We start from the raw sequence: 22,369 nt of genomic DNA on the forward strand, positions 1-22,369 counted from the left end.
TCATTTAGCAAATAGTTTAAGGGTCTAATTTGCAAAATACTTCACTCTGTGTACTAGGGAAAGAGATGAAGAAAAAACACTAAAGGAATTCCTGTTTGTTGGGGGAAATAAAATATAAAATTTTTAAGAGCAATTGTACATAATATGCTTTTGCATAAGATGCAACTCCCTGAGGAAGTGATTTTGTTTTGTGTAGATAGGAATCCTGTTCTTTTTGGTAGGTGTCACGCCTCCTGTTACTGCTGACATGTGGGCAGAGGGGCCACCCACACGGAATGGTATTTGCACTGACATGGGCTGTCATAGGAACCCAATTACCTGGGGCAAATCTTACTTTGGAGAAAAGATCCTCTGGGGACCCACCACATTCTACAAGGGTCCCAAATTTGAAATCTTTCAATTCTTAGCTCAGTTAATTGATGATGTTCACTCCAAAGCTGGCCCCACATTGGTGTGTGGAGGTCTCAATGGGGTTTTAGTGTTTCAACCATCCATCCAAACTCTTCTTGAGTCTGTCTCTGTTGATGTTTGAGTGGAGATGTGAGCACAGCTGATGTTCCTCCCCTTCTCTCCCTTAACCTATCTCTTCTTCTGCACCCCTCCTCCACAGCCATGGTGAATGGCAAGCATTTGGGGAAGAAACACCACTGTTTAGAGAATTAGGTGCTCTTCCTTTCTTCCTCACAGTCCAATGTCCTGAGACAAATTTCCTTCGTTTCTGTGGGAAGGCCAGCGAGCATAGGGGCAGATGGAGCCCTTGTGAAGAGGAAGCCCTGGCATGGGGATATTGTCATGAGCATCAAAAACACAGGGGCTTTTAAGGGTATTTTAATAATCTGCATACTCATAGTTTCAGGTGAAGCATAATAAGGTAATTGACTTGGGAATTTATTTTCTATCTTTTATAAAGAAAGTCTCCTTGTCTATGTGTGCCATTCTTTAAGCTTTCTTGAGTCCTCTAAGCCTTTGAAGTAATCTTCATCTTCACCATTTAACATTTAACATCTAGCTCCATTATAAATAATGAAGACCATCGGCTCCAATATTTTTCTTTGGGAAAAGGTATGGGTTTGAATTAAAGACACCCAATGGATATTTTAAAACAGTCTAAATGCAGGCCCATTAGATCATCAGATTGTTCATTTTGTCAACGTAGGGTCATATGAGGGTTTAGGCTGTAGGTGCCCCACATGCCCAGCTAAATTTATGTCTTGGGACCATAGACTGTAATTAAAGCATTTGACCCTTCTTACCCAAATGCTTACTTTGTTCCCAAGATACTACTTCCATCTGGTATAGAATTTCCTTTTTATTTTTTTCTGGGTCATCATTCCTGATATTCTGGGTCCTTTGGGACTGTTTTAAGTTTTGTGTGGACTGATAACCCAGATGGAATTTGGCTTTTAGAGAATCAATCTATGGAAAATACTGGAGGACAGTGCATGTGATTCCTTGATTATATTGCTATCTAGTGACTCTGTGGGATAAATTTCCAAAGATTCATTAAGGATGAAGATAGTTTTGTTTTGTTTTTTTTTGAGACAGAGTCTCACTTTATTGCTCTTAGTAGAGTGCTGTTCGTTACAGCTCACAGCAATCCCCAACTCCTGGGCTTAGGGCGATTCTCTTGCCTCAGCCTCCCAATTAGCTGGGACTACAGGCGCCCACTACAACGCCCGGCTATTTTTTGTTATTGTTGTTGCAGTTTGGCTGGGGCCAGGTTTGAACCCGCCACCCTCGGTATATGGGGCTGGCCCCCTACCCATTGAGCCACAGTCACTGCCCGAAGGTAGCTTTTTGGGGAATCATTATGCCTAGGACTCTTGAGCCTGCATCTTCAAGAAGAAAAATCATTCGTGTTGCTGTGTGTACATTATTTAGATATGTGGTACCTGCTAGTTGATGTGCAAAAAGTTTTAAGACATAATTTTCTGCTATATTTAGAGTTTAATAATAAATAGAAAATATTTTTTAGATACATAGCATTTGAACATATTAAAAGCTGTTAACTGAAGGAAAGAGATTATATGATTCCATGTATACAAGATACCTAGACAGGCAGAGGACAGAATAGAGTTTACTTGGGGGTAGAGGGAAGTAAGAATGTAGAGTTATTGTTTAATGGGTACAGAGTTTCTCTTGGGGAAAATGAAAAAGTTTTGGGCATAGATCATCATGGTGATGGGTACACAGTATTGTGAATCTATTTCATGCCACTGAATTGTACACTGAAAATGATTCAAATGATATTACCTCTATATTTTATTCCAATAAAAGCCATAACTTCTAAGAAGATATAGATACGTATGTGTATATATATACTCACAACATCCATAAGCTTCACATTAATTTTCTGTTTTCTCTAAGAGAATCAAAGATTGTGTCTCATAAAATTTTTTAATCTTCATGGATTTTGTCTGGCTTAACACTCATGATAAAAACTCAGTTTGAATATGTAACTTTTCTTTACAACTCTCAGAAAATATTTTATTATTAGGTTCATTTATTTGCCATAAAGTCAAAGACATATTCTGTTGTTTCATCATGTGACAAAGTTAGTTCTCAGATCCAGTTCTCAGATTCAGGAGAAGGCAATCTTAAAGCTTAATTCTCAAGTACTTTTGGGTAAAGTTTCTTACCATTTTTTCAGTGTAGTCCTTGGAGTAAATTCTCTCACCTTACTTATTTGTCTTTACTGAACTATAATTTAATGTGTATTTTCTTTTCATGTAGGCTGATAAGAAGTAGCTATGTAAACAGCTGTGATTTGCTTCCATAAAATTCCTCTTAAGTCACATTAACAAGTCAAGGAAGAAACGAAAAACATTTTTGTAGAAGTCATCATCCATTTATGATTAACAAAGGGAAAAAAGAAAAATCCGTGAAAAATAGCAAGCACACAGGTGCTTCCTTAATGTAAAAAAGTAAGTTTATCCCCAATTTATTGCAAGTGCCAACTTAAAAGGCACATATTAAAGACATTTGTCATTAAAAAACCTCAGGACAGGGCCGTGCCTGTGGCTCAGTCGGTAAGGCGCTGGCCCCATATACCAAGGGTGGCGGGTTCAAACCCGGCCCTGGCCAAACTGCAACCAAAAAATAGCTGGGTGTTGTGGCAGGCACCTGTAGTCCCAGCTACTTGGGAGGCTAAGGCAAGAGAATCGCTTAAGCCCAGGAGTTGGAGGTTGCTGTAAGCTGTGTGAAGCCACGGCACTCTACCAAGGACCATAAAGTGAGACTCTGTCTCTACAAAACAAAACAAAACAAACAAAAAAAAAAACCTCAGGACAAAGATGCCTGTTATCACCCCCTTTTGTGAACATCATTTTTGAAGTGCTAGCCCATGCTGCAGATGAGAACTGAATAAGTATATATAGGAAGGAAAAGGGAAAACTTACCATTTGTAGATGATATAATTGTCACCTGGAAAGCTGAGGAGAGTCAACTGCAGCGTGGAGAGCTAGTAAGAGCTCAGGTACAAGTGGATATTAATTTACAAAAATCAATGTTTTTGCTTATATATCAACAATAAACTACTGTAACATTTAACAGAAATAAGATTCCATTCATAACATAAAAAGTAGATAAAATGCCTCACACAGTGCTTTAGGTGGTCACTCAAAATTTTTTTAGCAAATAAAAAAATAAGATACTTGTATATGCCAGGTCCTATATTTAGAAGATTTAGAAACTTTTAGTAAATATTCTTAGATGGGAAGACAGTATTAAGGTATCATTGTTCTTCCTGGTTATAAATGTGGTCTAATCGCAATGACAATTATAGGATTTTTCTTTTCAGGGTGGATAGGAGCAATTGATTCAGGGCAATCTGGGTTTTGTTATTTAATAGTGATGGGTGAGGAAGCACTGCCTTACAGGTGTTAAGCCATTATAAAGTTAAAGAACAGACAAGGTGTAGGACAAAGGCCAGTATGGGATGGAAGACCTGGGACACGTGTTGTTGATTCCTAGTAGATGTCGTGTGTTTGCTTGCTCAGTCTGGGGATCTACTGGTGTAGATGGATCTTCCAGGTCTTCTAGAACATTCTGGAAGTACCTGGGTGGTGCCCAAGGGCGCGTGGAGCAGTGCGCCGGAGTCGTGCGCCCACACTGGGGGAGGAGTGGGTGGGTGGGGGTAGTGGTGGCTGGGCACTTGTGCCGAAGACCCCGGGATGAGTGTGCGGGTGCGAGTGGCCGTGGGCCCGTGGGAGAGGCGGGTGTCGTGTGGGTCTGGAGGGGCTGGGCGGCGCAGGGACCTGAAGTCCACGCTAAGGGCCAGGGGGTAACAGCCACCACCGCTGGGCGTTCAGCAGTGGCTCAGACGTGGCCCGGGCCATGCTGGCAGTGGCGTGACTGACGCCTAACCGGGCCTTGCATTTGCAGCCCACAGCTCCTTGCATACAGGAGTTCCTCACCCTTCTGGCCGTGTGCCACACGGTGGTTCCCGAGAAGGACGGAGACAACATCATCTACCAGGCCTCCTCACCAGGTGAGCCCTTCTCAGGACTGGGGGGTTTGCAGCTGTTGGTGGGAGACGCCGTGCAGCCTGCCGTGCCTGGTGCCGGGCTGTGGCCACAGGTAGTAAAGCCCCACAGAGCCCGTGCTAGGCTCCTCTGACTGTCATACCGCCGTAAATGCAGGCGGGGCCTGGGCCACCTTGCGCGTCCCCTCAGAAGACACTGGGGCAGAGTGGAGAGCAAGTGGCTCCTTTCCCCATCCCCCACACCTCATGGACTTCCCGCTGCTGGGGGGCTGTGACGGGAGCAGGGTGTCCCGCGGCTCTACAGCTAAAACGTGGCTTGCTTCGAGGACGTGTTTAAATCGTAGGAATATGACTTAGGTTAATTAAAGAGAACTTAATACCAAGCAAGAACAGCAGGAAAGCAAGTCACTCTCGTCCCCAGGAATTGGCTGTCGGTCTGCACTGTGCCCCTCTCATCTCTTGGAAGCGCTCTCAGGCCCCTCGTGGTGGGAAGCGTAAGGGCTTCTGTACCCTGCGTTTTTACCACTGTGCACATGAAGCCAGGCCTCTTTAATCAGAGTGGGTTTTGTTAATTTGAAAAACGACTAGCCAGAATTCTGTTGTTATGACTTGTTTGTCAATGTCTCATCAAATCCTCACTGACAGATGAAGCTGCTTTGGTGAAAGGCGCTAAGAAGCTGGGCTTTGTCTTCACAGCCAGAACACCATACTCAGTCATCATAGAAGCGGTAGGTGACACATTTGTGCCTGTTTCAGATCACTTGCTTTTTTGAAGATTGTGTATTTGAAAGAGCATGTCTGTTGTCAATATTGATAATTAAATTTCTAATTTTCTTTCCGTGGAAAATTAGACCTGTTCAAAAACTGGGGTGGTTATGGTTATGTGATGATATTAGCTTGTTTGTGTTGTTTTGCTTTGCAGTAGTTTTACCCCCTTAAAGATACTTCCCCACGGTCTTTCATGTGAAATTATTTGCAGCATAGAACTTCATAAGTCTGCTCTTTGTTCTGTGATAGTTGGAAAAATAACTTCATGGTACATCTGTCTTTGAGGGCAGGCTTTACACCTCTCCGCAGCATCAGTGCCTGACAATTCTTGTACAATTGTTAGTGTAAGATATTACACTGGTCTTCAGTCTCCTCAGTTGAGAAAGGATTCAGAGCTTCATATCTCTCTCTAATCTTTTCTTTTATAATTTTTAAAATATTAACAGGGGGTACGGATGTTTTTATTACATGGAGAGGTTTTATAATGCATGAGTTAGGGCTCTCAGTATGTCCATTGCCTGAATAGTGTCCATTTTACTCCCAATCTCTCTAACCTATATGAGTTTTTTTCTGTTTCTTCCTGTGGTGCTGAGGGAAAAATTTAGTGATACGAAAAAAATTATATCAAAAGTAAGCTTAAATAGGGACTCTTGGGATGAGCAGATGGGAAATGATGGTTAGGACTGGTGAGGCGCTGCTGTGTCCAGTGATGACCAGTTAGACCAGCCATGTTTGACTCCTGCCTGGGTTGGTGAGGACAGGGGTAGGCACTTTTCTCACCTTTCCTCAGCCCTCCCTTTTTGGGGAAGATTCATAGATTATTATAGTTCTAGGCTTTATGCATGTATTTTTAAATCTCTACACCTCTTTAATTCATTTGGCATTTACTTCTAAATGGTATGATAACTTGATACTGTTCTTGACTTGGTAGAACTGCTGTCAGTTTTTTCTTTTACTTATATACAAAACCTACACAATATTGTGTCTTTTACAAAGTGCCCATCTCATGGCATTGTTAGTTTCTTTTCTTAGGGGGTAGAGAGATCAGATCATGTTTATTTTTATCTACAGAGAGAACTTGGCTTGGAGAAATTGTAAGTGGAATGAAGTACTGATTGAATATAGAACTTCTTATAACAGAAGCTTATTAAAAATGAGGTCTTCTTCACCTTCAGTGGGAGGAGACTTTCAGCCTGCACTGCAGGATTTACAGTTGTGTGCACTGCAGAAGTGAAGGGTGGGATGGGGAGCCTGGACTGGCCAAGTGGAAGTGGGACACTCAGCTCACAATGCCAGATAAATACCGGAGACTAGAGGGCCTATTGGCATCATTATGATGTGAGATGCCACATTGATACCCCTTCATTATTTTATTAAAGTTTAAGGTTGTATTTCTGGGAGTCAGAAAAGGTCACCTGATTAGTTAGGCTTTGTAAATGATTAACAATTTTTACAATCCTACTCAAGTATTAAGTAGGAGCCAGAAATTCTCAAATTGGTGACATGATCAGGTATTTACATGAAGTGTCCACGTGGATTGTAATAGCTGAGTCCACTGGCTGCTCATGGAAGTGGTTGATGTAATGTGGTGGTTCCAGGGTCGCTCAGCCTGGGTGCTGAGCAGTGGTGGTAGCAGTGGGTGCCTTTCTAAACAGGCATCTGGCAGAAGGTTAGGACAGGCTGAGGAGAAAAGAAACAGGTAGATCCAGAGAAAGGTGAATCAAGACTGATGAAAGCTGAATGAAGTGGATCATCAGTTGTATTTTTTATTGTTGCTGTTTTTCTGAGACAAGGTCTCTGTTGCTTGGGCTAGAACGCAGTGGCATCATCATAACTCACTGCAACCCCAACTCCTGAGCTCAAGCAATCCTACTGCGCCATTCTTCCAAGTAGCTGGGACTACAGATGCACAGCATCATACCCAGCTAATTTTTAATTTTTTTCTTTTTTTTTTGAAGAGATGGGGTCTTGCTATTTCCCAGGCTGGTCTTGAACTCCTGGCCTTAGGCAGTCATTTCTCCTCAGCTTCTCAAAGTGCTAAGATTACAGGTGCAAACTACTGACTGAGCCCTCAATAGTTATATTTTAGGATTCAAAGAGATGAAGTGGTGAGTTATGGTGTGAAGATGACAATTATTTAGTCATGTACTTGGTAATTTGAATGTGTTACTTCATTAATTACTTCTTTCAAGAAATGAGTGTTTTTACCATTCATAAGAAAGTCACACACCGTATTAAAACTTACATCTCTTAGATTCTGAAGGCTTCGTTCTTTCCACCATTGTGTGTTAGAGAAATAGAAGATTAGATTAAAAAGTTTGAAAACAGCATATGCATCAACCAGAATTTTTCTTTCTTTTTTTTTTTTAGAGACAGAGTCTCACTTTGTCGCCTTTGGTACAGTGCTGTGGCATCACAGCTCACAGCAACCTCCAGCTCTTGGGCTTAGGTGATTCTCTTGCCTCAGCCTCCCGAGTAGCTGGGACTACAGGTGCCCGCCACAACGCCCGGCTATTTTTTGTTGTTGTTGTTGCAGTTTCGCAGGGGATGGGTTTGAACCCGCCACCCTCGGTATATGGGGCCAGTGCCCTATTCACTGAGCCACAGGCGCCACCCAACAACCAGAATTTTTCAAAAAGAAAATTGTGAACTTTGACATTCTAATTTGAAAGAATCCCCCCAAATGGGTATTTGATTAATTTCCCTGAAACCAAGTGCAAGTTCATAATCTCTTATCTGTAAATCCAACATCTAGAAACTTTTGAATTCCAAAACTTTTCCCTAACTTTTTGGAATAGTAATTTGGTAGCAAAACCTAATGAGAACATACATTAATCTATTTAAGATCTGTGCAGTTTTCACTTCGTGTGATATTTAGACATTTTGTTGTGGAAAATTGATGTGTTAAATAACAGGGTGTTACCCCAAACCTTATTGGGGACATTATAGTATTTGATTTTGAATATGCTATATTAAAGTATTGAATGTGCATACACCTTTAAGAGATTTGCAAAATTAAGAATTCAGAAGCATAACTGGCCCCAGGGTTTCTTATGGACAGTGCAGCTTGTGTTCCTGGCCTTCATCTTTTGAAAGTGGCTACATCAGCTGTTAGGACAACCATATAACTGAAGAAAAATGAGAAGCTCCTACCAGAAGAGGGTGCTATAACCCCACCAGACAGGAGAAAACAGTACTTGTTGCAAGGGGCTGGAAGGGGGAGTGTGTGCATGTTCCTGTGTGTTGTCTGTGTGTGTGTTTACGAGTGGACACCAGTTGCTTTGATGTTTTAATACATTGTACCTCAGGTAAGAGCCTATTTTTCTTCCTTTAGATGGGACAAGAGCAGACATTTGGAATTCTTAATGTCCTGGAATTTTCTAGGTATGTTTCTCTTTCATATACTTAAAATACATATATTTAGCAACTTCATCAGAGTGTTTGCATGATTGTATGGTATGGTTCAACAGAGAACGTAAGTATTACATACATCATAGTAAATATGTCTCCCCTCAAAAGAAATGTCCTTTTTTTTTTTTTTTTTGATTTCCAGAACCTGGCATTCTTGCATCAGCATCTGCAGACATGTCTGAATAGCTGGGAGGGGAGTATGTGATGAGGGCATTATTTTCACTGGTGTTTCCCAAGGAATAAGGTCATTCCTCTTGCTTTGTCTGAGCACTCTAGAGATCTGGGAAACTGACAAATGATGACAGATTAGATCAATCCGTCCATTACAGCCTTAGTTCATGTAGGGCATTTTTCCTGTATATATTTGTAAGCATTCACCCGTGGCACAGTGTATTTTTAAAATTAAGACCTAAGAACATTTATTAGATTCTTTTGTTCCCATAGAACATTCATAGTTCGTTGTAGAGAAACATAGCTTACTGTTTTCTTTCTTTCCCCCTTGTTAACTTTGAACTGTAAGTGCTAGGGCAAGGTTCTAGCTTTTGCTGTCTCGAAAGCATCTTTTCTTGTTTATGAAATTAAGGTGTTTTTTTTTCAATAGTCCATGTTAAATGATGCACACATTTGTTTACTCTGCCTGCTTTATAAGTTATTTGATAAAGATCAGATTTTTTGTCCCAATGCAGGAAATACATTTCAGCTTTAGTCTTTAGTTTTAGGACTGTAGGCTTGAACTTTGGTCAGATAGGAATCCTTGAGGTTAAATATTCAATGAAAGAGCCAGGGACTAAGAAATGTAAACAATATAACATCATCGTTTATACCCTCATATCAATCTGAAATCTGAAATTTAAAAAAAGAGCCAGAGGGACAGTGTTAGCTCATGCGAGGAGTGGTGATGGTGCTTCTCTGTGTAGAGATGAGGGCATCACTCAGGATGTTTTTGTGCCCCTCTCTTCTTGGAAACTGTGCAGGGTTTTGTGGGACCAGCAGTTAATGCACAAGCAAGGAGGAGAAAAGGGAGTTAGATAAAACAGGTGCATATGGAAAAGACATGAAGATGTATTAAATACGTACAGGAGATAAAGAACAGGAAGATCATTTGTGGTTATAGTTGTGTTTCTATTTCTTTTTAATTGACTCCTTTTTTCCTGATGTCACTTAATCTTGACAGCGTGCCCCGAAGTAGTTGCTTTACACATTGAAAAAGTGAAGCACAAGTTAGAGGAGTCTGCAGAGAGCCCCCGACAGCTGGGTAGTTGAGAGAGAACGCAAACCCAGATAGATAGAGTTCTGTGGGTTAGGATGTGGGAATTTACAGAGAGCTGCAGAGATAACACCCCCATTCTGCGGAGCTTATAGCCCAGTGGAACTTACCAGACTGAAAGGCCACAGAGGTGGGTGGTCTAGTTGGGGTGTGTTTCAGAAGGATGAAACATTGTTGGCAAAGATACGGACTTTCAGAGTGTGTAGAAAAGGAGAAAGGTGTGTCTTTTGTGTGCCTTGCACTGGTGGTGGCACATAGGAGGGCTAGTGGGAGACGAGGTGAGGCTGCACAGGTGTGGGGAGAGTGGGAAGAAGACATTATGGGCACTGGGCTGTCACTGATGTCTCCTAACTGAGGGCGGCCGTGATGAAAGATGTATGAGGAAATGCATACGCCGCGGTAAGAAGAGGAGTGAGAATGAGTTCCCCGGGACTGAATTAGGAAGGTTGTATGAATTTGTAATTTCTTTCTACTTCTGTTAGGAGATAACAGGAGGAGGAGCTTTTGAGTTAAGTGGAATGAGTCTCCCACTCTGCCACTTACAGGGCAAAGTTACTTGAAAGTTTTGAGCTATCAATAGAGAATAGCTAATAGAGTCAAATAGCTAATCAATAAGCAAATAGAGAATCATACCTGTGGAGAGTACGGTCAGAAGTCAATTAGGTGTACACAGCCAGTGTTCAAACTTGCTTTCCTGTTTCTCCTACTGTAGGTAGCTGTGCTAGTCAGTTTTCATGGCAGGGAAGGAAATAAGTTTAAGTCCATTGGATGTAAATGAAAAGCATAGGCTATACATACTTACACTTAAGTCCTACCTTGAGGCAAAGGGGAGGGAAAGATGGAGCTTGACCACTTTTAGAAGTACCAGCTGACCTTTTGTTTTGATTGTTTCATTTCTAGGACATGTTCCCGTAAACAGACTGATGATGACTTTTCTTTGTTTTTTTTTTTTTTTAACTCTCCTAGTGACAGAAAAAGAATGTCTGTAATTGTTCGAACTCCTTCAGGACAACTTCGTCTCTACTGTAAAGGCGCTGTGAGTATCTGTAAAGTGTCTTGCACGGCACAGAGGTCTTGGCAGCTGCTTTCTGACCCTGCTTTGCTCATAGTGCCCTGACTGACTGCCCAGAGTTGAGAAGCTCTCTCAGGTCAGCTTTCGGGTTCACTGAGAGTGCTGGCCACTCAAGGCAACACGGTAGGGACTGACAGGGTGACACTTGCTTTTAGCCAATAGTTGGCTTCCGACACAGCCCTTCCACACATCATGCAATATCCTTGGAGTGTGAATTGTGATTGCAGTTACATTGTTGTGTCTTAACTTTGGGAAGATAAAATCATTTGTAATGACCTGTGATAATCTTTACTCTGATATATAGGTTGGTTCTCTAGCAGCTGTTATTCTCAATCATTGTGGTTGGGTTCTTTATTCGTCACAGAGAGCCAAGTTGTAGGTACAGGAAGACCACATGTGGCTGCTTTGTTACTGTCCCTTTGGTCCTGTCTTCCTCCCAGTAGCCAAATCTCTAAGTGTATTGTCTTCATAATCTAAATGTATTATCTCTAAGAAAAGATGCTATTGCTTATGACTCTTCCTTATAAAACTGTATGTTGTTAAACTATGGTCATATGTATTGGGGTAAAAAGAATTAAGCTTATGAGACTCTGTCAAGAATACAAAACTATCCTAGGATCAATGATCGGTTGGAAATCTTACTTATCTTTACTAATTGTGGGAAAGGGTGATCTTATTTGAGTACTTTATGATCAAGGCTTTTTTTCCCCTGAAACAGAGTCTCACTCTGTCACGTAGGCTAAAGTGCTGAAACACTTTATGTGTCAAGGTAGCTCACAGCAACCTCAAACTCATAAGTTCAAGTGATCTTCTTGCCTCCCAAGTAGCTGGGACTACAGGCCTCTGCCACAATGCCTGGCTAATTCATCTTTAGTAGAGATTAGGTCTTGATCGTTTTGAGGCTGGTCTTAAACTCCGGAGCTCAAGTGATGCCCCGTGTCTTGGCCTCTCAAAGTGCTAGGATTATAGGTGTGACTCACCCAGCTGACCTGACCAAGGCTTTTTGAAAATGAGAATGCATGGGAATTCTAAAGGAATTATATCTGGACCCATAACAGAATTCTGTGTTTGAAAGTAGCAGTAACTTAAATTATAATCATCTAGATTGTGTTTTCATGTGATACAATGTATTTTAAAAACTTTTTATTTGTTTTCTTATTTGCCATTGTTTCCTAAGTAACACATGTGAACTAGGCTGAGGCTACATGCCACAGAACTCTACCCTGGGGCAACAGGGTCAGTGCATGGCAGTAGAAAGAGGAAAAGCTGTGACTATAGAACAGCATACCAGTGAAAATGCTGCAAAGGGTATTTCGTTTTTATCGGATTTAATTTTCTTTTTTTTTTTTTTTAATAATTTTTTTGTTGTTGTTGTTGTAGTTTTTAGCTGGGGCTGGGTTTGAACCTGCCACCTCTGGCATATGGGGCTGGCGCCTCCTCCTCTGAGCCACAGGCACCGCCGGATTTAATTTTCTTAAACCTGATCTCCCAAACTAAACTACATCTCTTTAACATCAGTTTTAGTGTTCTAAAACTATGCAATTTACAGCACATTTTATAGATTATCTGTGCTGTCCAGGCTTCCAGCTCTGCTGGTCAGTCTTGGAAGTAGTCACAGGGCATGTGTTACTTGGCAGAACGGGGTTCAGCGTCTAGAGGTCGTGCCCTCCCTGGTTAGAAGGTCCTCCAGTGCAGAAAGCAAGGTTGTACTTGAATAATTTGGAATGTGGATTTTACCCTTGACACTGTGTAAAGGCATGCTAAACTTTGGAACAGGAGTTTTGCAAATTGGATGAGTATAGTCCCCGAGGTGTCCCGGATGATTCTTCTGGAACTTCTTGTCCTCCCCAACATGTTTCTATTTGACTTTTAAGATTTTGGTTTTGTGGGACACATCCAGACCCAATTTGTTTTCCAAAGCTCATGCCTGAGCCCAGCCAAGAGGTATATTCCTACGTAGCCACTCAAGTATTCTCACATGCATTAGATAAACACTAATAAAACAAAGCCATGCTTAGCAAGCTGACTGACTAGAAGGTTTATTGAAGAGTTTTCGAGTCATGATGTTTCTCTATTTTATAGGATAATGTAATTTTTGAGAGACTTTCAAAAGACTCAAAATACATGGAGGAAACATTATGCCACCTGGAATATTTTGCCACAGAAGGTAAGTGCGGTTTGGAAATGTTATTTTTGACCATTGAAGTTGCAACCTCAGGCCTGTTGGCTTTGCTTTATAGTTGCATATTATTCCAGTCCTGCCCCATCCCTACTACCTGCACATCCTGAGCCTGTGGTAAGGACAAGATGTGCGGCCACCTCCCGATTCAGTGACCTGTCACCTGTAGTGCAGAGAGAGAAGGCAGGGTGGTTTTTTGTTACTGGTCCCTCTCTCAGAAAACTCATGGCTATTTTCCTGTCCTTCTCTTGTTATCCTTATGATACTGGCTTATCTGTGACTGAGGGAAATATTAATCCATGAACCCATAGTGAGCAAGAAGGATTTTTCTGGAAGGCTTTAAATGACACTGATGTCAGGTTTTCCTGCTAGCGAATGTGATGGTAGTTAGAGCTGTGCTCAAGGGCTGACTGCTGCCCTCTCTCCTTAGTGTGTTCCTGTGCCTACACATGCACACACATGTGAGTGCACACACACACACACACACATATACATGGATGGGTGTGGCCGTGGGAAAGCCTGGATCTTTCATGTGATAACACATTAGGCTATTGTTTACTATCTTAAAAAAAGGCCTCCTGCCTTTTCTACAAACATGCAGCACTCATGGACTTCTGTGCTGGGGAGACTTCACTTTTACCTCTTTCCCTGTATTCTCAAAGTGGTTTTGTACTACAGTACAAGAGAGTTGTTTCATGTATTTATTTATTTATTAACAGAGTCTCACTCTGTTGCCCCAGGGTAGAGTTCTGTGGCATGTGGCCTCAGCCTAACTCACAGCAACCTCAAAGTCCTGGGCTCAATGACTCTCCTGCCTTACCCTCCCAAATAGCTGGGACTACCTCTTAGTAGAGAAGGGGTCTCACTCGTGCTTAGGCTGGTCTTGAACTTCTGAGCTCAAGTAATCCTCCTTCCTTAGCCTCCCAGAGTGCTAGGATCACAGGCGTAAGCCACTGCCCCTGGCCAGGAGAGCTGTCTTAAAATGTTCCTTCGTAGGCTCAATGCCGGTAGCTCAGTGGTTAGGGCGCTGGCCACATGCATCAGGGCGGGTGTGTTTGAACTTGGCTAGGGCCTGCTAAACAACAATGACAACAACAACAACAACAAACTAGCCGGATGATGTGGCAGGCGCCTGTAGTCCCGGCCTCTTGGGAGACTGAGGCAAGAGAATCGCTTAAGCCCAAGAGTTTGACATTGCTGTGAGCTGTGATGCCATGGCACACTACCAAGAGCAACATAGTGAGATTCTGTCTCAAAACAAAGAAACAAAATTTCCTTTGTAGATAATGAATGTTGAATTATAGTGACTAGCCAAGCACATAGTTTGTTTAATTTCTTTGAGCATGCTAATACCAAAGGCAGCCACACAGCGTCCCCTAGGAGGTAAGATGTCTGCTTACCCCACTCACCAGTGGCTGTTCTGCAGGTCTGCGGACTCTGTGTGTGGCTTACGCTGATCTCTCAGAGAATGAATATGAGGAGTGGCTGAAAGTCTATCAGGAAGCCAGCACCATACTGAAAGACAGAGCTCAGCGGCTGGAAGAGTGTTATGAGATCATTGAAAAGGTAATCACTAATTAAACAAAGTCTGTGAACAGGAATCCTTTTACTATATAGTGGTGTTCTCTCTCTCTCTCTTTTGTTTTTGGTAAGTGTCTTAATGAACCATTAGTTCTGAATCATTTCTGTCTTTGTGTTAAGAAGACTTAGTAATCATGGGCTACTTGAGAGATCTGTCTTAGCACCCCTCAGCTAAGCACTAATGATATCTTAAGAAATATCAGGAGAAAAGCAGAGTCAGCGACTTTCTGGGTTTACCTGAGATCGGCTGAATGGGATGAGCTCATCCCATTGTGTTACAGGAGCAATCAGAGTGCTGCCCGGGGTGCTCAGAGGTGTACACTGAGGCTTTTCACACTTACTCATTCCAATAACATTTAAGCTTTGCCCTTGCTACTCCTTGTTGCCTGCTTTGATTTATTCTTTTTCCTGTTATGTTCTTTTCAGTTTAGCCCAAGGCACTGGGTAGCTTTCTATTTATTGGATTCCCTGAAGCCTGGGAGCTGGGTCTACATTTTTTCTGTTTAATGTCAGCAACCATTGGGCTATCAATTTTCCAATGTCCCTCCTTTGAGGGTATCACCTGTTTATTCATTCCTTTATTGTTTTTTAAATTCCCTTTTGCTTTTTTTTAATACTCAGCTTTTGTTTGAGTTTTATATTCAGTTGTTTATCGTCAATGACTTTAATAGAATTTGGGTAGCAGTAGCACTAAATTCCTGTGTTCGTTTGCCCAGTTTTTCCTGGAAATATCCAAAGTGACTTTCAGAATCAGACAAGCGTGATGAAGTAAGTGACCCAGATGCACTGTGTTGCCCAGTTTTTCCTGGAAATAGTCAAAGTGACTTTTAGAATCAGACAAAAGTGATGAAGTAAGCAATGCAGACACACTGTGAGGTGCGTGGGGGTTTCCCACAGTGTGGTAGCCACGTGGAGGTGCTGTCACGGAAAGACTCAGGGAGGAAAAGTAATCGGATAGGCCCTCTGTGTAGTCTCTGCAACCTTCCAGACCAGTGGGCAGAGCCTTAGCGGCTGGGAGGAGCTGCACATCTCACACCCAGCCTCAGCGAGAGTGCCTCAAGTTTAAGGTGCTTTGAGGCTTCCTCCTTTTGCTCTCAAATTCTTGGTGCCAGGTAGATATACTGTCTAGAATCAGTTATTACCCTATGGAAATGTGGAACAGTGTGCTACTCATCAGTGAAGTAAGAGAGGACAGTGTCCGTCTGCTCTGCGGCCAGGGGGTTTCATCCTAGCAGACCGCTGTAGGGAGAAAGCAGTGACGGGTACGGGGCTGCCCGCATGCGCAGGCTGCGTGCAGCCTGTGGATGGTTTGGAGCTGCCCTTCCTACATATCATCTGTAGACGCTGGAGGACAGTATGGATGTGGAGGAGACAAGACTACTGTCTCGGGACAGCTGCATCACCTTTCTTTTGTTGGTGTTGCCCTTGATGCTGCTCTTCAGCGTGTGCCCATCTTTAACGTAAGATATTTTTCAATCTAGAATTTGCTGTTACTTGGAGCCACAGCCATAGAAGATCGCCTCCAGGCAGGGGTTCCAGAAACCATAGCAACTCTGTTGAAGGCGGAAATTAAAATATGGGTGTTGACAGGAGATAAACAAGAAACTGCAATTAATATAGGTAATCAATTTTTAAAATAATTTCCTGATGGCTTGTTTTTGTGTTTCTTTTCAAAGTATCTTGAAGGTGGGTCTGAGTCTTTCTCAAATGCATGGACTCTTCATTCACAAGGCCAAGATGGCTTATCTGTATCAAATGAATTTGATCTTATAAGCATTATCTGCCTGTTAGAAATGTTAAGACTATTTTAACTCCTGGAAAAGAATTAAACACATTCATCTAGAGTATAGAATTCAGGAGTTGACTCCTTTACAGAATTTTAGTCTGAGTTCATTTTAATGATTTTTACCAATTTGTGGATTTTTCTAAGAGCCTTGCCACTTTCCCTTCCCCATTTTGGTTGGCAACCTCTTTGCTTGCTAAGCCTCACAGAGCTAAAAGTTGAAGAAAGGGAATTTAAGTCAGAATAGCTTTCCTAGTGTTAAACATATTTTAAGTTTGAAAGAGTTGAAGTTACTCATTTTTTAAAAATAGAACTTTGATTATTTGGAATATTTAAAAAAAATACCTAGTACTTCATTCTCTATTATGGTGTAACAAGACCTGGTGCATGTATGATAAAATGAACATGTAAAGACTGCGTAATTTATAATGTCTTTATATTAAATTGAAGTAGACTTTATAATTATGTCTATAGTTTGGTTTAGAAAAAACCTAGTAGATCCTCTGAATTTAAGTAACTGTAGTCTTCTTCAGAGTATTAAAACTTTTTCTTTTGAATCAGCTCTGTCTCTCATATAACCTCAGTTGTAAACAATATCTGTTTTTTGGGGTGAATCAATTTTTTTGATACAGAGTCTCATTCTGTTGCCCAGGCTAGAGACCTGTAGCATCACAGCAACATCAAACTGGCTTCAAGTAATCCTCCTTCCTGCCCCAGCTTTCTGAGTATCTGGGAGTATAGGTGCTCACTATCACTGTGTCTGGCTTATTTTTTTTCCATTTTTCATAGAGACAAGGTCTTGCTTTTACTCAGGCTACCCTCAAACTCTTGACCGTAAGTGATCCTCCTGCCTTGGTCTCTCAGAGTACTGATTTTTTTTTTTTTTTCTGAGACAGAGCCTCAAGCTGTCACCCTGGGTAGAGTGCCGTGCCATCACAGCTCACAGCAACCTCCAACTCCTGGGCTCAAGCGATTCTTCTGCCTACACCTCCCAAGTAGCTGGAACTACAGGTGCCTGCCACAACACCTGGCTATTTTTTTTTGGTTGCAGCCGTCATTGTTTGGCGGGCCCGGGCTAGATTCAAACCTGCCAGCTCAGGTGTATGTGGCTGGCACCTTAGTCACTTGAGCCACAGGCGCTAAGCCGAGTATACAGATCTTTTTTAAAGAAAATAGACAAAAGCCATTAAATCATTTCTTATCAAGGAAATAGCGAAACAAATGCAATTTGGGCTTCCAAACAGCTAAAGGTAAAGAGGTACCCTACACACAAAGTAGTGATGTGGGATTCATGAACAGTCTCTGAGGCATCAGCTGTAGACTTTGTCCCTGGATTTGTGCTGGTTGTCACCCAAATGTATGGCTTTCGATAAAAGTGTGATAATATTTCAGTCTGTACTGGAAAATAAAACCCCAAGCTAAAATGCAGCATTTTATAAAAGAAGGATTATACTTTAGATACAGATTGGCCCTTCAGGTATTATTTCCCACATAAATTTTGCCTGAAACACCTGCGGTGGATCCATGGCCCCTCTTGTTCATATAGGGCACACTAAGTTGACTGCTGCTCTCAAATACCTAAAGTTTAGTTGGTGTGCTTTCTGCTCACTTAAAGTGATGTGGAAAAAGCAAGTAAACCCTGAAGTAAAAATTGAATGGTAAAGTGATCACCTTTCCTAGTTTTTCAGGTCTTGGGTGTCCCTGCTGGGTTAATGACCCACGCCATCCCTAGCCCCAGATTTAACTTCCTTCAGTGCATTCTGAGTATGCTGTGGGCAGTGAGAGGCCACTCTGCCACCCACTCTCCACTGGCCTGTCCCCTGGGTCATAGATAGCTATTTTCTTGCTTGCTTATTTTGTCATACCTGAGCATGTCATGGTGTAGCTAACTTTGGAATAAACACAAAGGAAAAAAAAGGGCTGAAGGTCAACCCAGACAACACAAATGGGTTATTACTCCAAAAGGAAAATTTTACTTGCATGTGGAAAGGCTGCTCTGAGCCTCACAAGGTCATTGATATCTTTTTAAAATAATAATGATTTTATTATCTTGTACTTTTTTCTTTTTTCAATTTTTGGCCAGGGCTGAGTTTGAACCTGCCACCTCTGGCATATGGGGCCAATGCCCTACTCCTTTGAGCCACAGGTGCCACCCTATCTTGTACTTTTCTCAAAGGAGTTATAGTAGTAACTCATGTAGTATTGGGGCCAGAAACACTCATATCCATTAGGTATTTCTTGTTTGATCTTTCTTAGCAAATATATGAACTCTCCAAGACCACCAGAACATGATGCCTCCTCCTTATAAGCCAATGATTTTGCCAAAGCCTCATATTTTTCCTGGAGGCCTTCTCTATTCATGTTTTATTTAGGATAGCACCCGAATTCAAACACATCTTTAGTGTTTCTAAGTATGCTTTTAACAGCTAGGGATTTGGTGTTCTTTTACTGTCAGAGGTGTGTCTGAGTTGTTCCTTCACTTCACCTTTAGAACTCAAGTTTGTAACTCTGGGTAATGTTGAGGGATTAAATGTCGCTTTCTGATTTAGGGTATCTGTTGAGCCCACAGGTGATGCAGAAGGCTCAGGAAAGTGTGTTAGAGCATAGACGGGGCTGCCAGCAGTGTGAGCTTGTTCTCCTTGTACAGTGTGGGCGCGAAGCCTGTTTTCTGGTCATGGAGTCCTTGTACCACTGATGATAGAAACCGTTATTGTCCCCTTTCTCTTGTTACATTTGTAGGGCATTCCATGTGTGTTTTAGGATTCCAGAAGATACTGGAACGATAAGTATCTAACAGTTTTTTTTCCTAGAAGAATGGAGGGAAAGAGAGAAAATTACTACCCTGTTTCCCCAAAAATAAGACATCCTCTGAAAATAAGACCTACTTACAGGAAAGATAAGACGTCCCCTGAAAATAAGACCTAGTGCATTTTTGGGAGCACACCTTAAAATAAGACACTGTCTTATTTTCGGGAAAACAGGGTAGTGTGTCTGGTGAGTGCAAGGCACTATGCTAGGATATTTTCCAAAAGTTCTTTTTTTTTTTGTCTTTACATATGAACAGTCTTATAGCTCACAGAGGAAATTCAAAGTTTCCCAGGGTTATACTCAGTTTAGTGCCCAAACTAGTACTAGATCTCAGAGCTCTTGACTTCTGGTCTGGGTTTTATTTAAAGGGAGTCACCTAGTTTTCACAAAAACCATTTTCTGAAATTTGATTGGGCAGACTGGAGAGAATGGTACTACATTTCCTCAACTCTGAGGTGCATACTGTTTTGACACTTTAGCATCTTTGAAATTGGGATTTTTTATGATTGTTGACTCTTAAACTTTTAATTAGCAGCATTTTCTTAGTGGTACATACCATAAGAGGTCATCTTTAGATTTGGTGACATTGTTCTGTTTGGTGTTTGGGGCTGTTGGCTTTTTGTAACATTTGGGTTTTTCTTAAATATATATATGTATACACACATATGTATATATTTTATAGTTTATTTTATTATTATTTTTTGTTAAATCATATCTGTGTACAATAATGCAATCATGAGGTACAATGTGATGGTTCCATATACAGTCTGAAATATTTTCACCGAACTGGTTAACATAGCCTTCATGGCATTTTCTTAATTATTGTGTTCAAAACCCTTATACTCTACACTTAGTAAACTTCACCTGCACCCTTCTAAGATGCACCCTAGGTGTGGACCCACCAATCACCCTTCCTCCACCTGTTCTAGCCCTCCTGTCCCTTCCCTTGCCCCCTTCCCCATATTCTTGTACTGAGGTTGGGTTATAGCCTTCGTATGAAAGCTATATGTTAGTTTCATATTAGGACTGAGTACATTGGTACTTTCTCTTCCATTCTTTGGATACCTTGCTAAGAAGAATATTTTCCATCTCCATCCATGTAAACATGAAAGAGGTATAGTCTCCATCTTTCTTTACGGCTGCATAATATTCCATGGTGTACATATACCACAATTTATTAATCCATTCATGAGTCGATGGGTACTTGGGTTTATTCCATGACTTAGCAATTATGAATTAGGCTGCAATAAACATTCTGGTATAAATATCTTTGTTATAGTGCGATTTTTTGTCTTCTGGATATATACCTAATAGAGGAATTATAGGATTGAATGGCAGATCTATTTTTAGATTGCTAAGTGTTCTCCAAACATCTTTCCAAAAGGACTGTATTAGTTTGCATTCCCACTAGCAGTGCAGAAGTGTTCCCTTTTCTCCACATCCATGCCAACATCTCATGGGATTTTGTGATGTGGGCTAATCTTACTCGAGTTAGATGATATCTCAAAGTAGTTTGGATTTGCATTTCTCTGATGGTTAAGGATGATGAGCATTTTTTCATATGTCTGTAGGCCATGCACCTGTCTTCTTCAGAGAAGTTTCTCTTCAAGTCCCTTGCCCACCCTGAGATGGGATCACTTGTTCTTTTCTTGCTAATACGTTTGAGTTCACTGTGGATTCTGGTTATTAAACCTTTGTCGGAGACATATCCTGCAAATATCTTCTCCATTCTGAGGGCTATCTGCTTGCTCTACTTACTGTGTTCTTGGCTGTGCAGAAACTTTTTAGTTTGGTCAGGTCCCAGTAGTGTATTTTTGATGCAGCTTCAATTGTCCGGGGTGTCCTCCTCAAAAAATATTCACCCAGTTCAATTCCTTCAAGAGTTTTCCCTGTCCTTTCTTCTAGTATTTTTATAATTTCATGTCTTAAGTTTAAATCTTTAATTTAGTAAGAGTCTATCTTAGTTAATGGTGAAAGGCATGGGTCTAGTTTCAGTCTTCTACAGGTCGCCAGCCAGTTCAGCCAGCAACATTTGTTTCCCCATTGAATGTTTTTAATTGGCTTGTCAAATATCTAATATCGGTAAGTAGCTGGGTTCATTTCTTGGTTTTCTATTCTGTTCCATATATCTACCTTTCTGTTTTTGTGCCAGTAATATGCTGTTTTGATCACTATCGATTTATAGTATAGTCTGAGGTCTGGTAGCATGATTCCTCTTGCTTTGTTTTTATTTCTGAGTAATGTCTTGGCTATTCGAGGTTTTTTTCTGATTCCATATAAAACGATGTATTATTTTTTTGAGGTCTTTGACAATGGAGCTTTACTAAGGATGGCATTAAAATTGTATATTGCTTTGGGTAGTATAGATATTTTGACAATGTTGATTTTTCCCAGCCATGAGCTTGGTATGTTTTTCCATCTGTTAACATCTTCAGCTATTTCTTTTCTTAGAGTTTCATAGTGCTCTTTATAAAGATCTTTCACATTCTTTGTCAGATAAACTCCCAAATATTTCATCTTCTTTGGCGCTACTGTAAATGGAATAGAATTCTTGATTGTTTTTTCAGCTTGGCTATTGTTGGTATATATAAAGGCTACAGATTTATGAGTGTTGATTTTGTATCCTGAGACATTGCTGTATTCCTTGATCACTTCTAAGAGTTTTATAGTAGAATTCCTGGTGTTTTCCAAATATACAATCATATCATCTGCAAAGAGTGAAAGTTTGATTTTATCTGACCCTATATAGATACCCTTGATTGCCTTTTCTTCCCTAATTGCGATGGCTAAAACTTCCATTACAATGTTAAAGAGCAATGGAGACAATGGGCAACCTTGCCTGGTTCCTGATCTGAGTGGAAATGGTTTCCATTTAACTCCATTCAATATGATATTGGCTGTAGGTTTGTTGTAGATGGTCTCTATTAGTTTAAGAAATGTCCCTTCTGTACCCATTTTCTTATGTGTTCTGATCATGAAGGGATGCTGGATATTATCAAAAGCTTTTTCTGCATCAA

At 41.1% G+C, this 22,369-nt stretch overlaps 1 protein-coding gene across 4 annotated transcripts in view; it reads left to right on the plus strand.

The window, feature by feature from the left end:
• ATP8A2 (ATPase phospholipid transporting 8A2) overlaps positions 1-22,369 on the plus strand; it is a 752,313-nt gene that overhangs the window by 249,947 nt on the left and 479,997 nt on the right. For all 4 annotated transcript variants that reach the window (XM_053563905.1, XM_053563906.1, XM_053563907.1 and 1 more), the window contains 7 exons: positions 4,384-4,489; positions 5,129-5,211; positions 8,586-8,635; positions 10,896-10,965; positions 13,084-13,168; positions 14,607-14,746; positions 16,243-16,381. In XM_053563905.1, coding sequence (XP_053419880.1) covers positions 4,384-4,489; positions 5,129-5,211; positions 8,586-8,635; positions 10,896-10,965; positions 13,084-13,168; positions 14,607-14,746; positions 16,243-16,381 — 673 coding nt within the window. The remainder of the gene's footprint in view (positions 1-4,383; positions 4,490-5,128; positions 5,212-8,585; positions 8,636-10,895; positions 10,966-13,083; positions 13,169-14,606; positions 14,747-16,242; positions 16,382-22,369) is intronic.

The sequence above is a fragment of the Nycticebus coucang genome, chromosome 15 (genome assembly GCF_027406575.1).
Source record: "Nycticebus coucang isolate mNycCou1 chromosome 15, mNycCou1.pri, whole genome shotgun sequence".
Lineage (NCBI taxonomy): Eukaryota > Metazoa > Chordata > Mammalia > Primates > Lorisidae > Nycticebus > Nycticebus coucang.